The sequence below is a fragment of the Camelus dromedarius genome, chromosome 34, assembly GCF_036321535.1.
Source record: "Camelus dromedarius isolate mCamDro1 chromosome 34, mCamDro1.pat, whole genome shotgun sequence".
Taxonomy (NCBI): Eukaryota; Metazoa; Chordata; class Mammalia; order Artiodactyla; family Camelidae; genus Camelus; species Camelus dromedarius.
The window spans coordinates 5,690,767-5,708,710 of NC_087469.1; the positions used below are offsets into that span (position 1 = coordinate 5,690,767).

The following is a 17,944-nucleotide window of genomic DNA, read 5'->3' on the forward strand; positions in this document are numbered from 1 at the left end:
ATTTAAACGTTAAAATTTCCCCCATCTTTAAGAAAACATCTCCACCTCAGCAACTGCCCTATTTCTCAACAGCTACCTTATTCCTCTCCTGCCTCTCAAGCTTCTTGCAGGAGTGATCCATACTCACCGTCTTTACTCTCTCACCTTTCATTCACTCTATAACCCACGTGATCTGGTTTCTATCCCCATCATTCCACCAAAACTATTCCAAAACAGCTGGTGCCAAAAACACCGATCAAATTTTTGTTGCTAAATCCAAAGCATCCATCACCCGTAATAACCATTCATCAGTACACCGTTACTTCCTTTTGCTTAGTTCCATGACACCAATTTCTACCCATCTTCCTCCTGGTTCTTTGGCCATTCTTTCTCATTTTCTTTTGGGAGCTTCATTTTCCCTCTGATCACTTCACACATATTGACATTCCTTTCTGCCTGGCCCTCTTATTACTCTGAACCAACGGTTCTCAAAAACTAAACTTTTTTTTTACCCCACCCCCATCCAGGGACACTTGGCAATGTGTAGAGACATTTTGGCTTGTCACAACTGACAGAGTTCTACTGGCATCTAGTGAGTTGAGGTCAGGGATATTGCTAAACAACTTACAATGCACAGGATAGCCCCCCCAACAGCAAAGAATCCCCAGCCTCAAATATCAACAGTGCCTAGACTGAAAAACCCTGCTCCGTACACTCTCTCTGGACAATTTAATCCATTCCCATGGCTTCAAGTTCTAAGCGCAGCTATCTCAAGTCCACATCATTTTCCAAATCTCCAAATATGTTATGGAAGGAGTGATATGTAAACTGTCCTCTAAAATCCATTCTCCCACTCTCCCCCAGTAACAGCACATGGCTACCCAACTAGGCTACGCATTCTAGAGGGACAATGTGCCTAAGATCCCATCAAAGGAATATAAGCCAAAGGGATGTGTACCAGTTCCAAGTCTTAGTCTCAAAAACACGGATGTGTCCCCTCTGTGCCCTCCCTTTGCCCTTTAACCTCCAGCTATAACTGGACATGGGGCAAGACCCACTTCAACCATGCAAACAACAACAAAGTCTTAGAGCGTGCTTCTCAAACTATAACAGTGGCCAATTCCACTGCTCTCCAGACTGCTGGAAGACAATTCTTTAGGGGCACCTCACATTTCTGCACTGTCTTGCAAGTGAAGCAACTGACCATCTTTTGGTCTGGGCTACCTTTTCAAGAACACTTGTGTAGTGAACACTGGAAAAATAGTGTTTCCCTCCGTAGCAAAAAGCAGGCATTATGAGGCTGAGATTCCCTAACTCAGGAGTTCTATCATGCAGTCCACTGCACACTGCCCTGCAGAAGCCTGGGCTCAGGACACTGTGCAAAAATGTTTAGCATTCTGGTTACTGCTGTGAGTAGTAAACTGTCCTTCTTCTCTCACCCAAGGATGCTCATGTTAGAAGCAAATGCAGAAGACACCTAGGATTAGACTTTGTTTAATCCTCTAATATCAGCTTGATTTCCTTCAACTGCCTGTTTTTCCTAAAAGGAAACTGCAAGGGAAAAATCCTGGTGAGATAATATATGTGAAAAATATTTTCTAAATTATAAAGTGGATACTCCTGTTTCCAGACTGGCTTCTTTATGATGACAGCACTCTGGCAAATGTGGTCAACATTCTTAAAACCCACTGGACCTTCCATAAGAAGTATAACAAGCACGAGGCCCACAAAGTGACACCGTGTAAGACAGGCAGGGATTCTCTGCATGGCCAGGAAAAGTGGCTTTACGACAGGAAGAAGAGTGGCTGATTGGCAAACCAAGCCAAGTTTTCAGACGAAGGCCAAAAGACAAAGACTGTGCTGAAGCTTTAACAGGTTGAGGGCAGCTGTGGGTATAAAAGAATGCCGGCCATTAAGAGATACAAGCATTTTACAGTAGGAGATGATGGGAGAGAAGGCCAAATGGTCCAGTTCTAAGCTTCATCTATTTTTATTTTATTATGAGGACAATAAAATATCTAAAATATCCTGAGTTTTTTTTTAATTTATAAAGTGCTATTAAAAATGTAAGACATTATTGTAGCTAAAACATTCTTGCCATGAAAAAGAAATTTTTTAAATTATGTTTTTGGAAAGTATTTGCTTTTGTTTTTTGGGTTTTTGGTTTTGGTTTTGTTTTTTTTTTTTTTCCTTTGGTGGTGCAGGAGGAGGGAGGCATTTAGGTTTATTACTTACTCTTAGAGGAGGTAGTGGGGATTGAACCCAGGACCTTGTGCATGCCAAGCATGCACTCTACCACTTGAACTATACCCTCCCCCTGTTTTTGGAAAGTATCTGAATTTTAAAATTGGAAGTTTCCCTAAAATCGTCTCATCCAACTTCCATTCCCCAATAAGGAAAGTAAGGTCTTTGAAAGTTGTATAAAACTGAATTGTCTTAAGAATCAGGAAGCTGACCTGCCTCCCAATAAATCTACCTTACAAACTATTCTTACCTCACTCTCGATCCTGGATTTCAGCAGGTCAATGTCGTCAGACAGCTTATCTACTTGGGTAACCAGGTCCTGTGCACTTTGCATGCTAGGCAGGAATTCACTGTACTTCTTGCTGATCATACTGCATACCTCACCCTATTATATAAGATACAAAATTGAAAATGAGATGAGTAGGGAACTCTGTTACATAGCTCGTCTTCTGTTAGGTATCTTCCATATTAGAGCCTTTCTGCTGGTTACCCACACCCATCTGCTTTCCCTCCAAGCCAATGGGGTTCTTCAAAAAGCACATTTCTCCCACCATTAAGAGTCCCATAACTTAAGGATGCAAGAAGACAATGACCAAATCCCAGTGGTGCCCAAGAGTTGTGCAAACACTGAAAAAGAGAAAGGCACAACCAGAAGTTCTCATTTTGAACTATATCAAGACTATCGCCACTAATTTTAATCATATCACTAACAGAAAAAAAGCAAATGTATAAATTAAACCCATAATGTGTATACTTCAATCAATTTGTGAATTTCTGCTTTCTTGCTTATAAAATTGTAAGATCTATATAAACTTGTGGTTGCCAAGGGGGCAGGGGGTGGGAAGAGATAGACTGGGATTTCAAAATTGTAGAATAGTTAAACAAGATTACACTGTATAGCACAGGGAAATATATACAAGATCTTATGGTAGCTCACAGAGAAAAAAAATGTGACAATGAATACATATGTTCATGTATAACTGAAAAATCGTGCTCTACACTGTAATTTAATACAGCATTGTAAAATAATTATAAATCAATAAAAAATGTTAAAAATAAAAAAATAAAATAAAATAAATTGTAAGACCTCATTTTAAAACCCTAAATTGATTTGAATGCCATTATCTCTGTTAATGCGAATTAATTTGATAAACAAATTATTGAATACTTTGCACTGAATTAGTCAATGCTTTGGAAGACACAAGAAAAAATTATGCTTGCCCACAAATAAATTCCTTTTAGGTAGGAAAGACAGCATACACAAGTAATCAGAATACAGAAAATGTAATATGACAACAAAGTTAGTGTCCTCCAGGAACACAACTGGAGTTTCGCTTGGAGTACAGAAAGTAATTCTCAACTGGCTGAAGATTTAAGTTGTTAAAATCAACTAATGAAAAGAAAGTTAGGTCCAGAACAGGGAAGAGCCTTGGGTGCCATGCTCAAGTAGCTTGATTGTCTTCTTTCCATTTTTATATAAAAAGTGATGAAAAATCCTAAAGCCATATTAAAGAGATGCCAGTGACATCAATACTTAACATTTAGGAAATCATTTTGGTAAAGAGAACTATTTTTGTGCTTTTATGGTACAGTACCAAACTTGCTCCCTTAAATCCAGACCTATACAGGTAAACATCACTTTAAATAAAAGCAACAAAGACAAGGGCAAATACTAATAGGCTGGTGATAGCAGAACAAAGTGAAACTGCTTGTGGCTATGTGCCTTTTGTTTTTGTATCAATCTCAAGATAGGAGGGTCCAAAGAAGCGCTATTTACGTGTTTTGTAACACTCAGCACAGCCTCAAGGGCCTAGGGTGGAGAAACTTTTAAGAAAATATCGATACAAAAAAAAAAAAAAAAAAAAACAAGAAAAATTCCTAGAAAGGAGATTGGTATAATCCTCCCAAAGCTATTAGATTCACCCACAAATCGTACAAGGGAGTAGGTGGAGGAGATAAATACACGCCGACGAGGGGTGGGGGGAGCCTGCCCTCATTTCTACCCTCTCCTATGCAGACACCTCGGCCCTCCAGTCCCACCTTCCCTGCTCTGCTGGTCTCCTCGGCCCTCCTCCTCGTCCCTCTATCCCATCCTTCCCCTACCTAACCCCACTCCCCAACACCGCCCCAGCCCCCTCGCTTCCTCAGTCTCCCACTTCCGTCTGGGCTCCCCTCTAAGCGCCCTCCTCAGCCCACAGACCTCCCAGCCCTCCCACTCCTCATTCTTCCCCCTCAGCTCCCACACCCGACTCCTCGCACCCACTCTGGCTGCCGTTGGCCCCACTCCTCTCCCGTCCCTTTGTAGTCAGCCACCGGCTGCCCCGCCTTCACCTTGATCTCCTCCACCCGCCGGGTCAGGCGGCTGATCCGAGTGCCCAGATCCTCCTTCTCCAGCCTCCCCGAGTGTGCCAGAACTTCTGTCACGAACGAGGCCATCGCCACCACTGGAACCAACGCTGACAGGGTCACTCTCCCGTAGCCAGCGCGGCAGCTCCAGTCCCGTTGGCGGCCTTGGCGCGCGGCCTGCCGGGAAACGAAGTCTCGCGGGGCCCGAACTGCCGCGAGAGGGGGCGAGCGCCGAACTACAACTCCCAGCAGGCACCGCGGCTGTCTTAGCGTGGAATTTCCACGGTGTCCGGTAGTTGGCAAACTGTGTGGAGACGCGTTTTCCTCTGTCTCCGTTTTCAAATCGCTTTTCCTTTCCCGCCCGTTTTTCCCTGGGAGAAATGTTTTTATTTAATAACCAGTTCCAACTGAACCTTTCTCAACTTCAAAACGCTTACCTGTGAAATTTATCTAGCCAGAAAACCCAACGAGCCCATCTTGATGTTTTTTTCGTTAAATATTCCTTCTCAGGGGCCGCAGAGGCCGTCAGTCTGTACGAATGGTGCTCTCTGAAGTTGTGCAAGGAAATGACTTCACCTCATTATAAACAAAAATCTGCCCATAATTGCACTCCTTTTATATTGCATGGTTTATATTACATCTGTGTGTGTGTGTGTGTGTGTGTGTGTGTGTGTGTGTGTGTATACTACATCTATGTAATACTATTCATATTACCCAAATATAAATAACAGTACAGTGTGGACTAGAACAAGATACTTGGAACTTTCTATCAGAGATTACAAGTCAATTTTATCAAAACCTTTTTTAAAATTTTTTAATGTGTTATGTGTTTAAGATATTTACACATATTTAAGATAAATAAATACATATATTGAGATGAAGGATATACATCTCTCTGAGTGATGAATTTGTGGGGGGGGGGGTTCCCCTTCTCTTTCCCTATTTATTTTTCTGCAATAAACGTGTACTGCTTTGATTAAAATGTTATTTTTAACTTTTTTAAAGGTCTCTTGCAAGGGTTGACCCCAAGTAGATGCTGACCCTAAGGTCCTTGCTAATTTTAAGTGCCTGTGGGACAATCTGCTTATCCTAGTGAGGCCAGGGCAGCTTCCTGTGACGTGAGCAAAGGAAATGAAGCTGGAGTTGAGGCAGGAAGTCATAATATCTTGGGAAGCACCTCTCCCTAGAGAACCAAACCAACTTGTTTGGTAGACCTGTCAGCTTCACTTTGAGTTCTAAATGCTACTGATAATAAATGCCCAGTGAGAAAGAAGGACCTGCAGATGAAATTCCTGAAAACTTGTATCACACATTTACTGAGCAACTACTATATGACAGATGCTGTGCTAGGTTGAGAATCCAAAATACTCAAATAAATAATCTCAGGAAAATACGATCATTACTATTTTGGAGGTAGATAAGGGACTGATCCAGATTTTGTGGGGCCTAAGTCTTACAGTTGCCAGGTGAGGGTGGAATCTTTAAGGAAAAGAATATAAAATAACAAATACAAAATTAGATACAGGCCTTGGAAGGAGCCTGTGCAAGGAAAAGTCCCTGAAGCTTAATCCACCTCTGAGGAAGAGACAAAAATGCAGAGAAAATATTGGAGGAGGAGCACCCAGTCTCTGATTGAATCAGAAAGGTTTCACAGTAAGAAGGAATCTGACCTAAGAATGGAAGGAAGATGCCAGGTTGAAGTTCTGGAATCTTCCTCCAGGAAACCAATCCATTCATACCCACAAACACAGCTGTGGAAGCTCCACCTCTCCCTGGGCACTGGAGAAGCTAAAGATTGTTCCTCAAGTTTCCAGAGAAAGAGGGAAGAGCCAGAGTCAGCCTGAGGAAGGAGAAGAATGCTCTTCTAGGGGATGGAGTGAGATTGCTACACACGGTCAGTATACACAGGCATGAATGAACACTTGAATAAATAAAGAGGAATTACCAAATGAATGGGTTCCAATTTCCCCCACTAACCTGATCTCCCTCATAGTTCACACTTTATCCTGATGTGTGTGTCTCCCAACTCACAGATTTTCACAAATCATCAAGAAAGAGCTCCGAGGAAGAGCCAAAGAATTAAGGAGCAGTGTCTGACCTCTCATGGCTTACACACCTGCGGCATGCCAGTATTCAGGAAGCCAAATATCAAACACAAATCCAAAGGGATGTAGTACAAGCAGACAGTGTTTCCAGGGATGCCTAATATTTCACCATTGTGTTGATTAGAACATGCGGTTGTTATAAAAGCAGCAGAAGGAGCCTACGATTTAAAAGAGCATCCCATTTGCTTCAAGATAGTGTGAAGGGAGGGATGGGGAGCAGTGGGTACAGGTATGGATGAAACAAGGTTGGTGTAAGTGGATAATTTTTGACGCTGGGTGACAGTGCATGAGATTTCTTTATACCATTTGCTCTACTTTTGTATACATTTGAAATTTTCTGTAATAAAACATTTTTTAAAAGGGCATGCCAGAAGATTCTGCTCACCTCCCTTCACCCCTACAAGACTGATAATCTAATCAGGCTGCTTAAGTGTTGAGGCATCTTTCAGGTAAAGTCAAGATACTGCTTTCTCAGATGCTTCCTCTTTGCTGAATATTCCACACCCTTCTTTCACTTCGTAGTGTACACAGGGCAATCAGTAGGTTAAAATATGAATAGGGGAATACATTAGTCAACATTTATGTTTTCAATATAACAAATCCCAATTTTTTTCTGTGTTTTGCCATTAAGATTAACCTTCATCTATGTGCCGTGTCACAGGTGCATAGGCACAGGGCAGGTGGAATCTCTGCTGTGGCCTGGAGACAAGAATATGAAATGTCACCGGCGAGCCGCCTGGCTTAGGAGTTGGATCTGTTGCTTACCAGCTAGGGGCTTTTGGCAAGTTACCTAACATGTATCTCACATCGGTGGTGTGAAAAGTAAAGAAGGATATAGAATTTAGTCAAAAGTCTGGTATTTAGCTGCACTCAGTTAATGCAAATGATTTCTTTTCTTGTCGGAACCTGCCTCTTGGCAGCAGCAACAGAAAGGAATGGAAGCTGGTATGACTACCATCTATTTATAGCTGCTTTCCTAACAGCAGCAGGAGGCTGAGGAGGAAGGGCTTCCCTCCCGATATATTCTGGGTCTGGATAGCTTCCTTGGATTGGGGGATTTTTTTTTTCTGCTTGCAAAAATACTAAATTATGAATTTATAAATGTATAAAATACATAGACAAGCAGAAATAATAAAATAAAAACTATCCATAATCCTTCCACTAAAATAACCATAGTTAACGTTTTATGGTATATGATATATAGATACATACTTACATACATATATACAGATATATGCAGTTTTTTGTGAAAGTGAAATTGCATTCTATATACTCCATATATTGTTTGCTCACTGCTTTTCTCACTTAACAATATGTCAAAAACATTTTTCATGTTATTAGAAGTTCTTCTACATCAATTAAAAATGGCTGCCTAAATTGTACATAGCAACGTACAATTATTAATACTAGTTCAATAAATATTTTCATAAACCTTTATATATATTCACAGTAAATGAAGAGAAGTTCTTGGAGGCAGGATGCTGGGTCAAAATATGCATATATTTGAAAGTATAAAATGTGAAGTCATGTTGCCCTTTAGAAATATTATATCAAGGTATAGTCCCAGAACATCATTCTTGTCTTCTTGCAAGTGGGGAGTGACCCTAACTCTTAAGTTTATGAATTTATTCATCAACTATATCTTGATGGCTTGCTGTCTCGCTTTTATGCCTCTCGTGGACCCTCCCCAAGAATCCACTCCCCCTGCCAATCTTGGACACACCCCCTAAACCCAAACATTGCCAAGTTCCTGGCACCTGCTTCAGCTGCTGCCTAGAAAACTGAAACAGGAACCCTCTCCAAATGCGAGAGACCTTCCACTCAACCTCCCCAAATTCCTCGCTGCCAGCCAGTCACCAAGCCGCCTGTCCTCCTTTTCTTTCTGCCTCTATTTTGTGGCAGGAGCCACCATGGCCTGGAGTTCCCGTGGGAAAGCCCAGCTCGGGGGACTGCTCCTCTCTCTCCTTGGCTGGGTCTGCTCATGTGTCACCACCATCCTGCCCCAGTGGAAGACTCTCAGTCTGGAACTGAACGAAATGGAGACCTGGATCATGGGGCTTTGGGAGGTCTGCGTGAATCAGGAGGAAGTTGCCACTGTGTGCAAGGCCTTTGAGTCCTTCTTGTCTCTGCCCAGGGAGCTCCAGGCATCCCGCATCCTCATGGTCACCTCCCATGGGCTGGGACTACTGGGGCTTCTGCTCTCTGGCTTTGGGGCTGAATGCTTCCAGTTTCATGGGACCAAATGGGTATTTAAGATGCAGCTTTGTCTCCTGGGAGGGACTTTGGAGGCATCAGCTTCGGCCGCTACCCTCTTTCCAGTCTCCTGGGTGGCCTACGCCACCATCCAAGACTTCTGGGATGACAGCGTCCCTGAGATTGTGCCTCGGTGGGAGTTTGGAGATGCCCTCTACCTGGGCTGGGCTGCTGGAATTTTCCTGGCCCTTGGCGGGTTACTTCTCATCTTTTCATCTTGCCTGGGGAAAGAAGATGTGCCTTCTCCCCGGATGGCTGTTCCTACAGCCCCACCATCCTGTGCTCCAGCGGGGGAGTCTGACAGCTCATTCTATCTAATGCCAAGACCTAGGAGCCTGGTCATCTAGGACTAGCGTCTGCCAAGGAGTCTCTGGAAAATGTCAGTACAATTTATTCTCTTCCTTAGCCTTCATCACTCTATATTTGTTTGCCTCATTTTGCGGGGGATGGTTCCTGTCTCATTTGTCAAGAATTTGACAATCTTGGTAATATTCTAACCCTAATTTCAGAATGAAAAATCAAGGCACATGTGTCTAAAAACATGTTTATCTGATTTAGATTCCATTTGTATAAAATGCTTTTAAACTCATAACATGAATTATATGCTTGATTCTTTTATTACTAAGGAAAATGGATTACAAAGTGGCATCCATCCTAGAAAATCTAGTCTCCTGTTAATCCAGATAGAAAAGCTGAAGAATATGCCTTGGCAAGTGAAAGTGAATTATGGGCCTGGAACAGCACCTCAGGACAGGAAACCTCCTTGTGTTTATTTCCAGCCTCGGGTGCACGATTTGAAAGGGTGCTTCACAATGTATCTTTGCTGTTTTGTAGATTTCTGATACTCCAAAGGGAAGTCATACTCTTGTTTCTGCCATGTCAAGAGGCTATGTACGGTCTGCTCTGTCTTCCCAACGTCATGGTGAGAAACAGTCAGTGTGAGTGGGTGGTAGGGTGACCAACTCTCCTGTTTGGTCTGGGTTTGCCCAGAACTGGGCATTTTCAGCACTGAATGTAGGAAGATCCCTGGCATGACTGGGTACAAGGACTGCCCAAAGGGGCATATATGTGGAGAGAATTATCAGCTCCTCGGAGCTGGTAAGCATAGGTCTTTTACTATATGCAAAATCACATTATAAATTTCTCAAATTTTAACCCAAATGTCAGAAGACCTACCCAGGCCATGGTACAAATGAAGCCCCTTTCACAACAATGACCCAAGTTCCTTTGCTTGTCCCCCCTGCCTGACCACCACCCCCCCACCCCACCCCCGTCTTCCTCCAGCACTTCTGCCAGTCTTCCAGAAGAAGCCTCAGGCTTGGTCATAAAGCTGCCCGTCAGCTGAAATTACCCTGCATATCCACCCTGTTCCTCTCACTACCATTTGTCCCCCACTCCCTTAATTGGTTGAAAAAGAGTCACCATCGACCCCAACCCTGTTGACAGTTCCCACAGGAGCACAACTAAGGGTGATGGTCCCTTTGCCAAGTTCAGAGGCACCTGGATTGCTTGCAGGACTGAAGAGCCCCGTCTCCTCCACGTTGGTCTTGCCCTTCGCCCTGAGGCTATGTGGCTTGTGCTGAGATGTCTCTGGTTCTCAATTAAATAGCCCTGGCATGGCCCTGGCATCTTGAGACAGCCGCCACTCAAGCAAGAATGTGCACACACCGACACAAGAATACACAAGTTTGCCAGCAGAGTCCCAACCAGTTCCCATTTTTTTCTGAGGCAATGAGTCTGCCCAGGTGCAGCCTCGTCTTTGGCACCTTACTTACCTTCTCACCCAGAAGAGGGTCCTCTAGGAGCCTTAGTTTCTCCAGAAAGCTCCTTTCCTTTTTATGAATGACTTTTTGGGGATGTCCACTTGACATACACAAATCCAAATGACTCTTAGGTATGTAAATTTCTGAGTATAAGAAGACAGTTTGCTTCAAACTTGTATTCTGGCCTTCTCTGGTTCCAGTGCTGATTGGATCAACAACCCTTTAGTTTCAAATATCTTTAGGCCACTTTTCAATCAGGGGTGAGGCTCAAATATCCAAGAGTTATCCTGGGATTCCCTAGGATCTACAAGAAAGACCCATTTCATCGTTCACCCATCCGACCGTTTATTCACTCATTTAACAAATATTTATTGAGCAACTACAATGTGCCAGGCATTGTGCTAGCAACCAGGAATAAAACGGTAAGACAAAATTTATCCCTACCCCTCCTATAGGTGAATAGAGGAGACAAATATTAATGAGAAATCACTTACATGAATGCAAATTGTAACCGTGACGAACTTGACAAATTTGAAAGGTACATATCATGCAATTGGAGGAATTTAACCTAGTCAGGTGAAATGAGTGGGTACCCTAGGGAAATGATGACTGGCTGAAAAAGCTAAAGGCTGGCCGGCAGTTCTAGATGGAGAGAGACAAGAGTATAAGGCAAGGCTGGTAAAGTAGGAAGGAGCCAGGTCTTACAGGGCGTGTAGGGCTCATAGGGCCTGGAGAATGTTGGCTCTGTGCTCAGGACCACGGGAAGCCAAGCATGTGGCCAGAACAGGCGCTCAGCCCCCAGCCGCCTGCAGCCGTAGCCTGCTCGCCCTTCCCTAACACCTTGTCCCCACCGCACAGTTGTGTAGGGTTTATGAGATTACAGCATACTTTCACGTCACTTGTGTGTTTTATTTAATGTATCTTGAGGGGTTTTTTAATTTTTTTTTTTTTGAGATTGGGAGGACAGATATTATTTGTTTTGCTAAAGAGGAAATTAAGAAGTTAAACAACATGACTTCAGTGAATAATTAGCTGGCCAGGACTTGAATCTGGGGTTTTGACGTCGTAACGGCCTTTTGTCACCCCATCCAGTTGCTTCCTGGGAATCGGTCGCCGAGACAATCCACCAGACCAAAGGGAAAACTAGCAGCGAAGTGGAAGGAAAAACCAAAGGCCTGCAAGAAAAATCGTGTGCTCTGTGCTTTTGTTGAGGTCTAAACAGGGTCTCTGTGGCCAGGTGGCTCACCTGCTCCTGCTGGTGGCTTGCAGCCCGCATCCTAATCCCACGTGTGCAGGTGTTGTGATTCTGGCTTCCTCTGCAAAGAAGCGAACACAAAGTAAGGATTTGTTAAGAGAAAATAGCCTGTCTTCCCAACTGTCCTGATAAAGGACACAAAGGCATTTAAAAAAAAAAAGGAGTCAGGCAGGGACTGCTGATTGATTCTCAGTTAGCCAACAGCATGTCATCCCCAGAAAGGAATGTCACATGCATTCTGGCCAGAATCCACTTTTAGAGAAAGAGTCCAAGAAAGAAGATGCTTTTTACCTAAACCTACCACTGCTTTTATCTACCTGTTTTGTACAGAAAATAATGAGACATAAAAATAGAAGTAATTAAATCTTAGCTTCAACACAGCTTTTTCTCATACATTTGTGGCAAATTATTTCAACATTAAAAGCATCTCTTTGTTGTGGTTACACATGGGGAAGTGTGTTGTCATATGTATTAGAAACAAAAAGGGACATCCATCAATCAGTGTTTTAAGTCAAAAGCTTTTATTATGTGCAAGGCATTGAAAGAAAAGAACTCAGCAACTCGCCAGATTTGATGCAGTTAGAATTTGATGCATTCAGTGCTACTGTCTTCTCCACCAGTCTTCCTTTGGATCTGAGCATTTCAGGGTCAGCAGGGAAAGCACTCCAGAAGGTCCCTATTAAAATGCTCATCTGTTATCCTTCTGAACCTCTGAGACAGTTTCTGAGGAAAAAGTCCCATAAGTTAGACACATTTGGGGATGGGAGAGAAGTCAGAAATGGTTTCCTGGGCTTCTAGACAGGAGATGTGTCTTAGCAGCCAGGAGCCGGACAATACAAAATTCAGAGTTAGGAAAATGTTCGCAGTCACTGGTCTCTAATAAGGAGCTGAGAGATGTTCCACTCTACTAATTGATGGATTTATTTTTTAAGCCAGTTGTTCTTGCTACCTCATCCACATTTACAGGACGTGTATAGACTGTTTTGTCATCCAGAATTCTGACCAGAGCCTCAAAACCAAGTCCCATGGGTGCTATATGCCCGTATTCTAAAGAGAAGGGCTCACCACATTGTTAGTAAGAACTGACCAAACTGGTTGGCCTTCATACCCAGCAGCCTACGTAAGAGAACCCCGGGTTGGGGGTGGGGGGGAGGTATAGCTTAAGTGGTAGAGCGCATGCTTAACATACACCAGGTCCCATGTTCAATCCCCAGTACCTCCTCCAAAAACAAAAACAAAAACAAACAAAAAAAAAGGGAAGCGCCTTCATGAAGGAGGATTCCTGGAAGGGAATTCATAACAGTTGGGAGCACTGTGATGTCTCTACACTTCCCTGTGAGCAACGGGGTGGAGATGGACCTCAAGAGAACTACTCAGAGGTGGGGCTGTTCCCGGCAGGGAAGACCTGTATCTGAAACACACCCATCCCACCCCTGCTGAGCTGCAGAAAACCCTGTGCTCTGGAGGCACAGAGAAGGGTGCCTGACCACCAATGGAGCAGCCTGAAGCGGGGGAGCAGGCTGAGAAGGGGCAGAGTGGCAGCACCTGACTTCTGCCTCTTACTGGGGCAAGGACAGTGAGCTTTCCATAGCCCAAATGGATGCTGGGGAAGGCAATCTGGGTGGCACTGTCCCTGAGCACCGCTGGAAAGGGTGAGTGACTAGAGCAGGAGCTGAGAGGGGCTGTAAGAGGTCAGCCAGAAAGTCCGAAAGCCGTATCCTGGAATAATGTGGTTTTCTACAGGGTTCTCTGAAGAACCCATAAAATAGCCCACACAAGAGCTAGTGATTGGATTCTTGCCATAACAAAGAACATTTGAGAACCAAGAGAGAATTACAAATAAAACTAGCTGTTTCTTTAAAAAGTAAACAATGTCCTTTGCCTTATTCTCCTAGAAACCCTCCTTTCCCAGGCTCTAGGGCAGCGGAAGTTGGGGTGGGTGAGGCGGGGAACAGAGCAGGGCAGTGGAAGAGCATCCTATGGCTCCTTCCTTACTGCTGGTCCCTGAACTTCAGATTGGGGCCTGAACCAAGGCCAGGGAGAAGCCCTGATGCAAATGGATGAGAGTGAACTTTTGATCTAGATGCGTTCAGACTCTGTAATTCATGAACATTTTTATTTTAATACTCAAACATGACAAGAAAGCTCTGAGCATCTGAAAAGCAGTGGAAACAAAAAGAGAGCTATTGACTCATCGTACTCTATCAAGCCCAGGCCATCCAATAAAAAGATAAAAGAAAAAATATATCTAGCACAAGGAAAGAATCAGATGGGAGATACTGTCGTGTTTCCATCCAGCGTAAGCCCTGACCCTTTCAACATCTCTCTTCCACTTAGATCGGCTAATATGAGTCCATGACCCCCTGGATATCTACATTATGCCCCAAGTGTTTAGAACCCACCTGGAGCCCTACGCAGGCCAAGGACAAGCCTTACGATTCTTGCCCCAAGACGTGTTTCCCCATGAGAACTGAATCGGGCGTTCTTCACACCAAGCCATTGCTGCATCTGTGGCCTCCTTTAACCCTTAGGACAGAACTGCAGGGTTAAGGCTTTTCCTGTTTTATAGACCAGGAAAGCAGGTTTAGCTAGTATTTGAACTCAGTTGTGTTACAGTCCAACGTCAATATTCTCTCCAGGAACCACATCTTCCTAAGAGACCTACTGATTCAGCAGTGATTTGTCAACAAGAAAGCTCCAGAACTGTGTGACTCAGGAATGTGAGACCTGGCTATTCCTTAAGCAGGGACGGTCAAGATGACTTAGTGAATGACCATGCTGCTTCCAGGTCATCATCAGTGGGGGTTCTGTCCTTACTGTTACAATCTGAGTGCTCATTTGGGAAGAGCATCTTTGGCATGAGTGGTACCTCCAGCCCGCTGTTAGGACTCTAGATAGAAAAGTGGTCATAGCTCCATCCATATGATTAACACCAGGACCAGCCCACATTTAATTTTCAAAGCTCACAACTGGCAGTTTCTGGGCACTTTTGTGCCAGCCTATCAGTCCCATCACCTACATTCTTTAGAAGGTTGCTAGCCCCTACTTCTACTCAAAGTTAATACTTCTGATCATTGCTTATTATCACAATTTCTGGTCCTCTTCATTGCAGGAACATCCAGGCTTATTTTGAGAAGGGAATAGACCAGGTCTCTGCCCCATAGGATCTATTCACCTGTTTATAAATGGCCAACTAGCTACACAGCAAGGTGGCAGGGTCGTCGTGACTAGCCAACGACCTACTGAGCAACGCAGCAAACAAGAGTGCTTTAAAGGGAGGAAGTGCCCTTCAAAAATCATTTAAGCCACTTCCACTCTGACCTGTAGCAGATTAAAAGATCAGTTGAGTGTTCAACAACTTAGAAGAATGTGGAAAATTTCTGTAAAGGTTCAGGGAAAAGCAATGTAGTAATCAAACAGCTGAGAAGGTGAGCTTACAAGCAAATTTTAAGTGTTTATGCTAATTAAAGGAAAGGTTAATTACACAGAAAACAAGATTTTTCTCTATCTCCATCAAAGTTGAGTTTAACACAAGGAGTGTGCCGAAGGTAAAACAGATTAATTCAGAAAGCATAAAAGCCTGCAACCTATCATTGAAGGAGGTTACAGACCATGAAACCAGAGAATTCAGGGTGTTGAGGAAACTAACTGCAAAAGCCACTTCATTGGTAGGCGTAGTTCTGGGAATTCATTCTCAGTTGTGGCCGTGTGTCCGTCAGAATCACCTGTGATGGGCCCAGCCTGGATCTAAGGAGTCAGGATCCACAGGGTCAAGGCCGGGGCAGCTGTGTTTTAAAGTGACAGCTGATTCTGGATTGATGGCCAGGGTAGGAATCACTGCTAACTCCAACTCTCTGAGCAATAAAAGCCGCTCTTTTTCCACTTGGTCCCTCTGCCTCTACTGAGAATTCTTTCTCAGTCAGCGGGCAAGGACCCACACATTTGGGGTGGGCTTTCCAATTTGGGGGTCCTTCCATCCACTGACACTTACATGTAATGCAACTAGAAATGAGATGACAAGCTATCAGCCACCACTAGGTGCTGCTCAAGAAGTGACTGCTGTCTGCTCTTTCTTCAATCCCATCAAGCCTCTCAACCCTGTAATCTGCCTTTTTCTTTTGAAGAAAAACTAAGGGGGAGGGTATAGCTCCAGTGGTAGAGCACGTGCTTAGCGTGCACAAGGTGCTGGGTTCAATCCCTGGTACTGACTCCAAAAGTAAGTAACTAAATAAACCTGATTACCACTCCCCTTACCAAGAAAAGCTAAAAAAAAAATAAAATAAAAACTAAAACGTGACATATACTCACTGAGTCCAAAACTGAAAGTATATATTTAAATGAAGCCACGCTGCATTCCAAAGGTAAAACAAATACTTTTATTGCACATTTATAAAATCTGCATAGTTGTATCAAGTGTTCTTCCCTCCCACGATTCCCTCGTTAATCTTAAAATTTGGTTAAAACACAATACCCAATCTGGAACTTTTAAAAAATGGTCAATGGGGGGATTTCTCTCTCTACATATACATATATATATATATAGTTTTTTTTTTTCTTTTTACAAACCCACATCCCTAATTTTTTTTTAAAGCAAAAAAGGGGAGGGGCATCAAAACGTTCTCCTGGGCCAGCAGCAGCCTTAGATATGTGTTTTTGACAATTTTCAGATGCTAGAAAATTTTACATAAATGGTTAAGCAAATGTGAAAACACTATCTTTTGTCAAGTTCCACGACGCTGCTCTTCTGTCTAAAGTCCGTAATGCTTTCCTTTCTTTTGCTCAGGACTGAGTATGAGGTTTTCTGGTTTATTCAAAAATATAGAATAAAAGAGAGAGAAGAAAGAAAGGAGAGGCAGCTTTGACTTTTCGGCATCTTGCTGCCACGTGACCTTACGTTCAACCCACACGTGAACGGGCGGTGATTCATCAGCAACCCTTCTGTCATCTCCTGTCAAGAGCCAGGGAGGTTTTCACTTCTCATCTCTGGATGTTAAGAATTTTTTTAATGTCATCTGTATTTGATGAAATAACTAGTTGCTATTCATCTGGTTCAGGTTCTGATGAATCACGCTTCAGTTCTGCTGTCAAAAATATTTATGCCTGAAGGATAATTTAAAAAGTGGCAAGAGGCTTAGAAAAAGCCCAAGCCGTCTTACAGGTGCATGAGGCATTTCAGGTCTTCTGGCATCAATCAATATCTTAATACACTGGTTTCTGCCTTTTTCAGTGAAATTGCTTTTATGATCCTGTACCTAAAAAGTGCAATTTTATTTTCAATCCTTCTTTACACACATAGCATGGTCGGGGTCTGGATCTGAATCTTAACTTTTTCACCTAATCCGTTTCTCAAAGTAAACACTGTGACAACAGACTTCTGTGCAACAGGCAGTCAACCAAAGACCAGGATGGGCCGTGGACACCTCAGGGCTTATTTCACGGTCACGGTTGAAACTCCTTGAATTGACTCCATGACGGCTGCAAACCGGCTGCAAAGGTCATAGGGGGAATTGGGTCGAATAGTTGGAGGCTCCTTCAAGACAATGATTTCTGCAGAAGGGTCTAGAAGCCTGGGTAGAAATTCCCCTAAGCACAGCTGCAGATTTTCTGTGGAGGGAAAACAGATGGTTACTATACAGCTAAAAAGATCTCTGAGTGAGGTGGGAGGGGATAAATTTGGGAGTTTGAGATTTACAAATGTTAGCCACTGTATCTAAAAATAGATTTTAAAACAAGTTTCTTATTGAACTATGTTCAATACCTTGTAATAACCTTTAATGGAAAAAAAAAAAAAGAAAACTAATAAATGTGTGTATATGCATGACTGGGACACTGTGCTGTGCACCAGAGACTGACACACTGTAACTGACTGTACCTCAATTAAAAAAAAAAAAAAAAAAGATCTCCAAGTAAAAATGTCTGCTACACAGGAAAGCCTTCCATATAGCCATCACCCAACCTCAAAGGTCAAAGCACTACTGGCCAGCTGAGAACAAATGATG

At 43.2% G+C, this 17,944-nt stretch overlaps 3 protein-coding genes across 11 annotated transcripts in view; 1 reads left to right on the plus strand and 2 right to left on the minus strand.

Moving 5' to 3' along the window:
• The window catches only part of ZW10 (zw10 kinetochore protein), a 28,529-nt gene extending 23,790 nt beyond the window's left edge, over positions 1-4,739 (minus strand). The window contains exons 1-2 of the mRNA XM_064482059.1: positions 4,555-4,739; positions 2,474-2,608 (exon numbers count right to left, since the gene is read on the minus strand). Of these exons, the coding sequence (XP_064338129.1) occupies positions 2,474-2,608; positions 4,555-4,659 (240 nt within the window). The 5' untranslated portion in view covers positions 4,660-4,739. The remainder of the gene's footprint in view (positions 1-2,473; positions 2,609-4,554) is intronic.
• Positions 4,740-8,584: 3,845 nt separating this feature from the next.
• Positions 8,585-9,274, plus strand: CLDN25 (claudin 25). Its single transcript, XM_010983297.1, has one exon. The coding sequence runs from the start codon at positions 8,585-8,587 to the stop codon at positions 9,272-9,274; it is 690 nt and encodes a 229-aa protein (XP_010981599.1).
• A 7,024-nt stretch (positions 9,275-16,298) lies between these two features.
• The window catches only part of USP28 (ubiquitin specific peptidase 28), a 56,620-nt gene continuing 54,974 nt past the window's right edge, over positions 16,299-17,944 (minus strand). For all 9 annotated transcript variants that reach the window (XM_064482060.1, XM_031443685.2, XM_064482063.1 and 6 more), the window contains one exon: positions 16,299-17,549. In XM_064482060.1, coding sequence (XP_064338130.1) covers positions 17,374-17,549 — 176 coding nt within the window. In that variant the 3' untranslated portion in view covers positions 16,299-17,373. The remainder of the gene's footprint in view (positions 17,550-17,944) is intronic.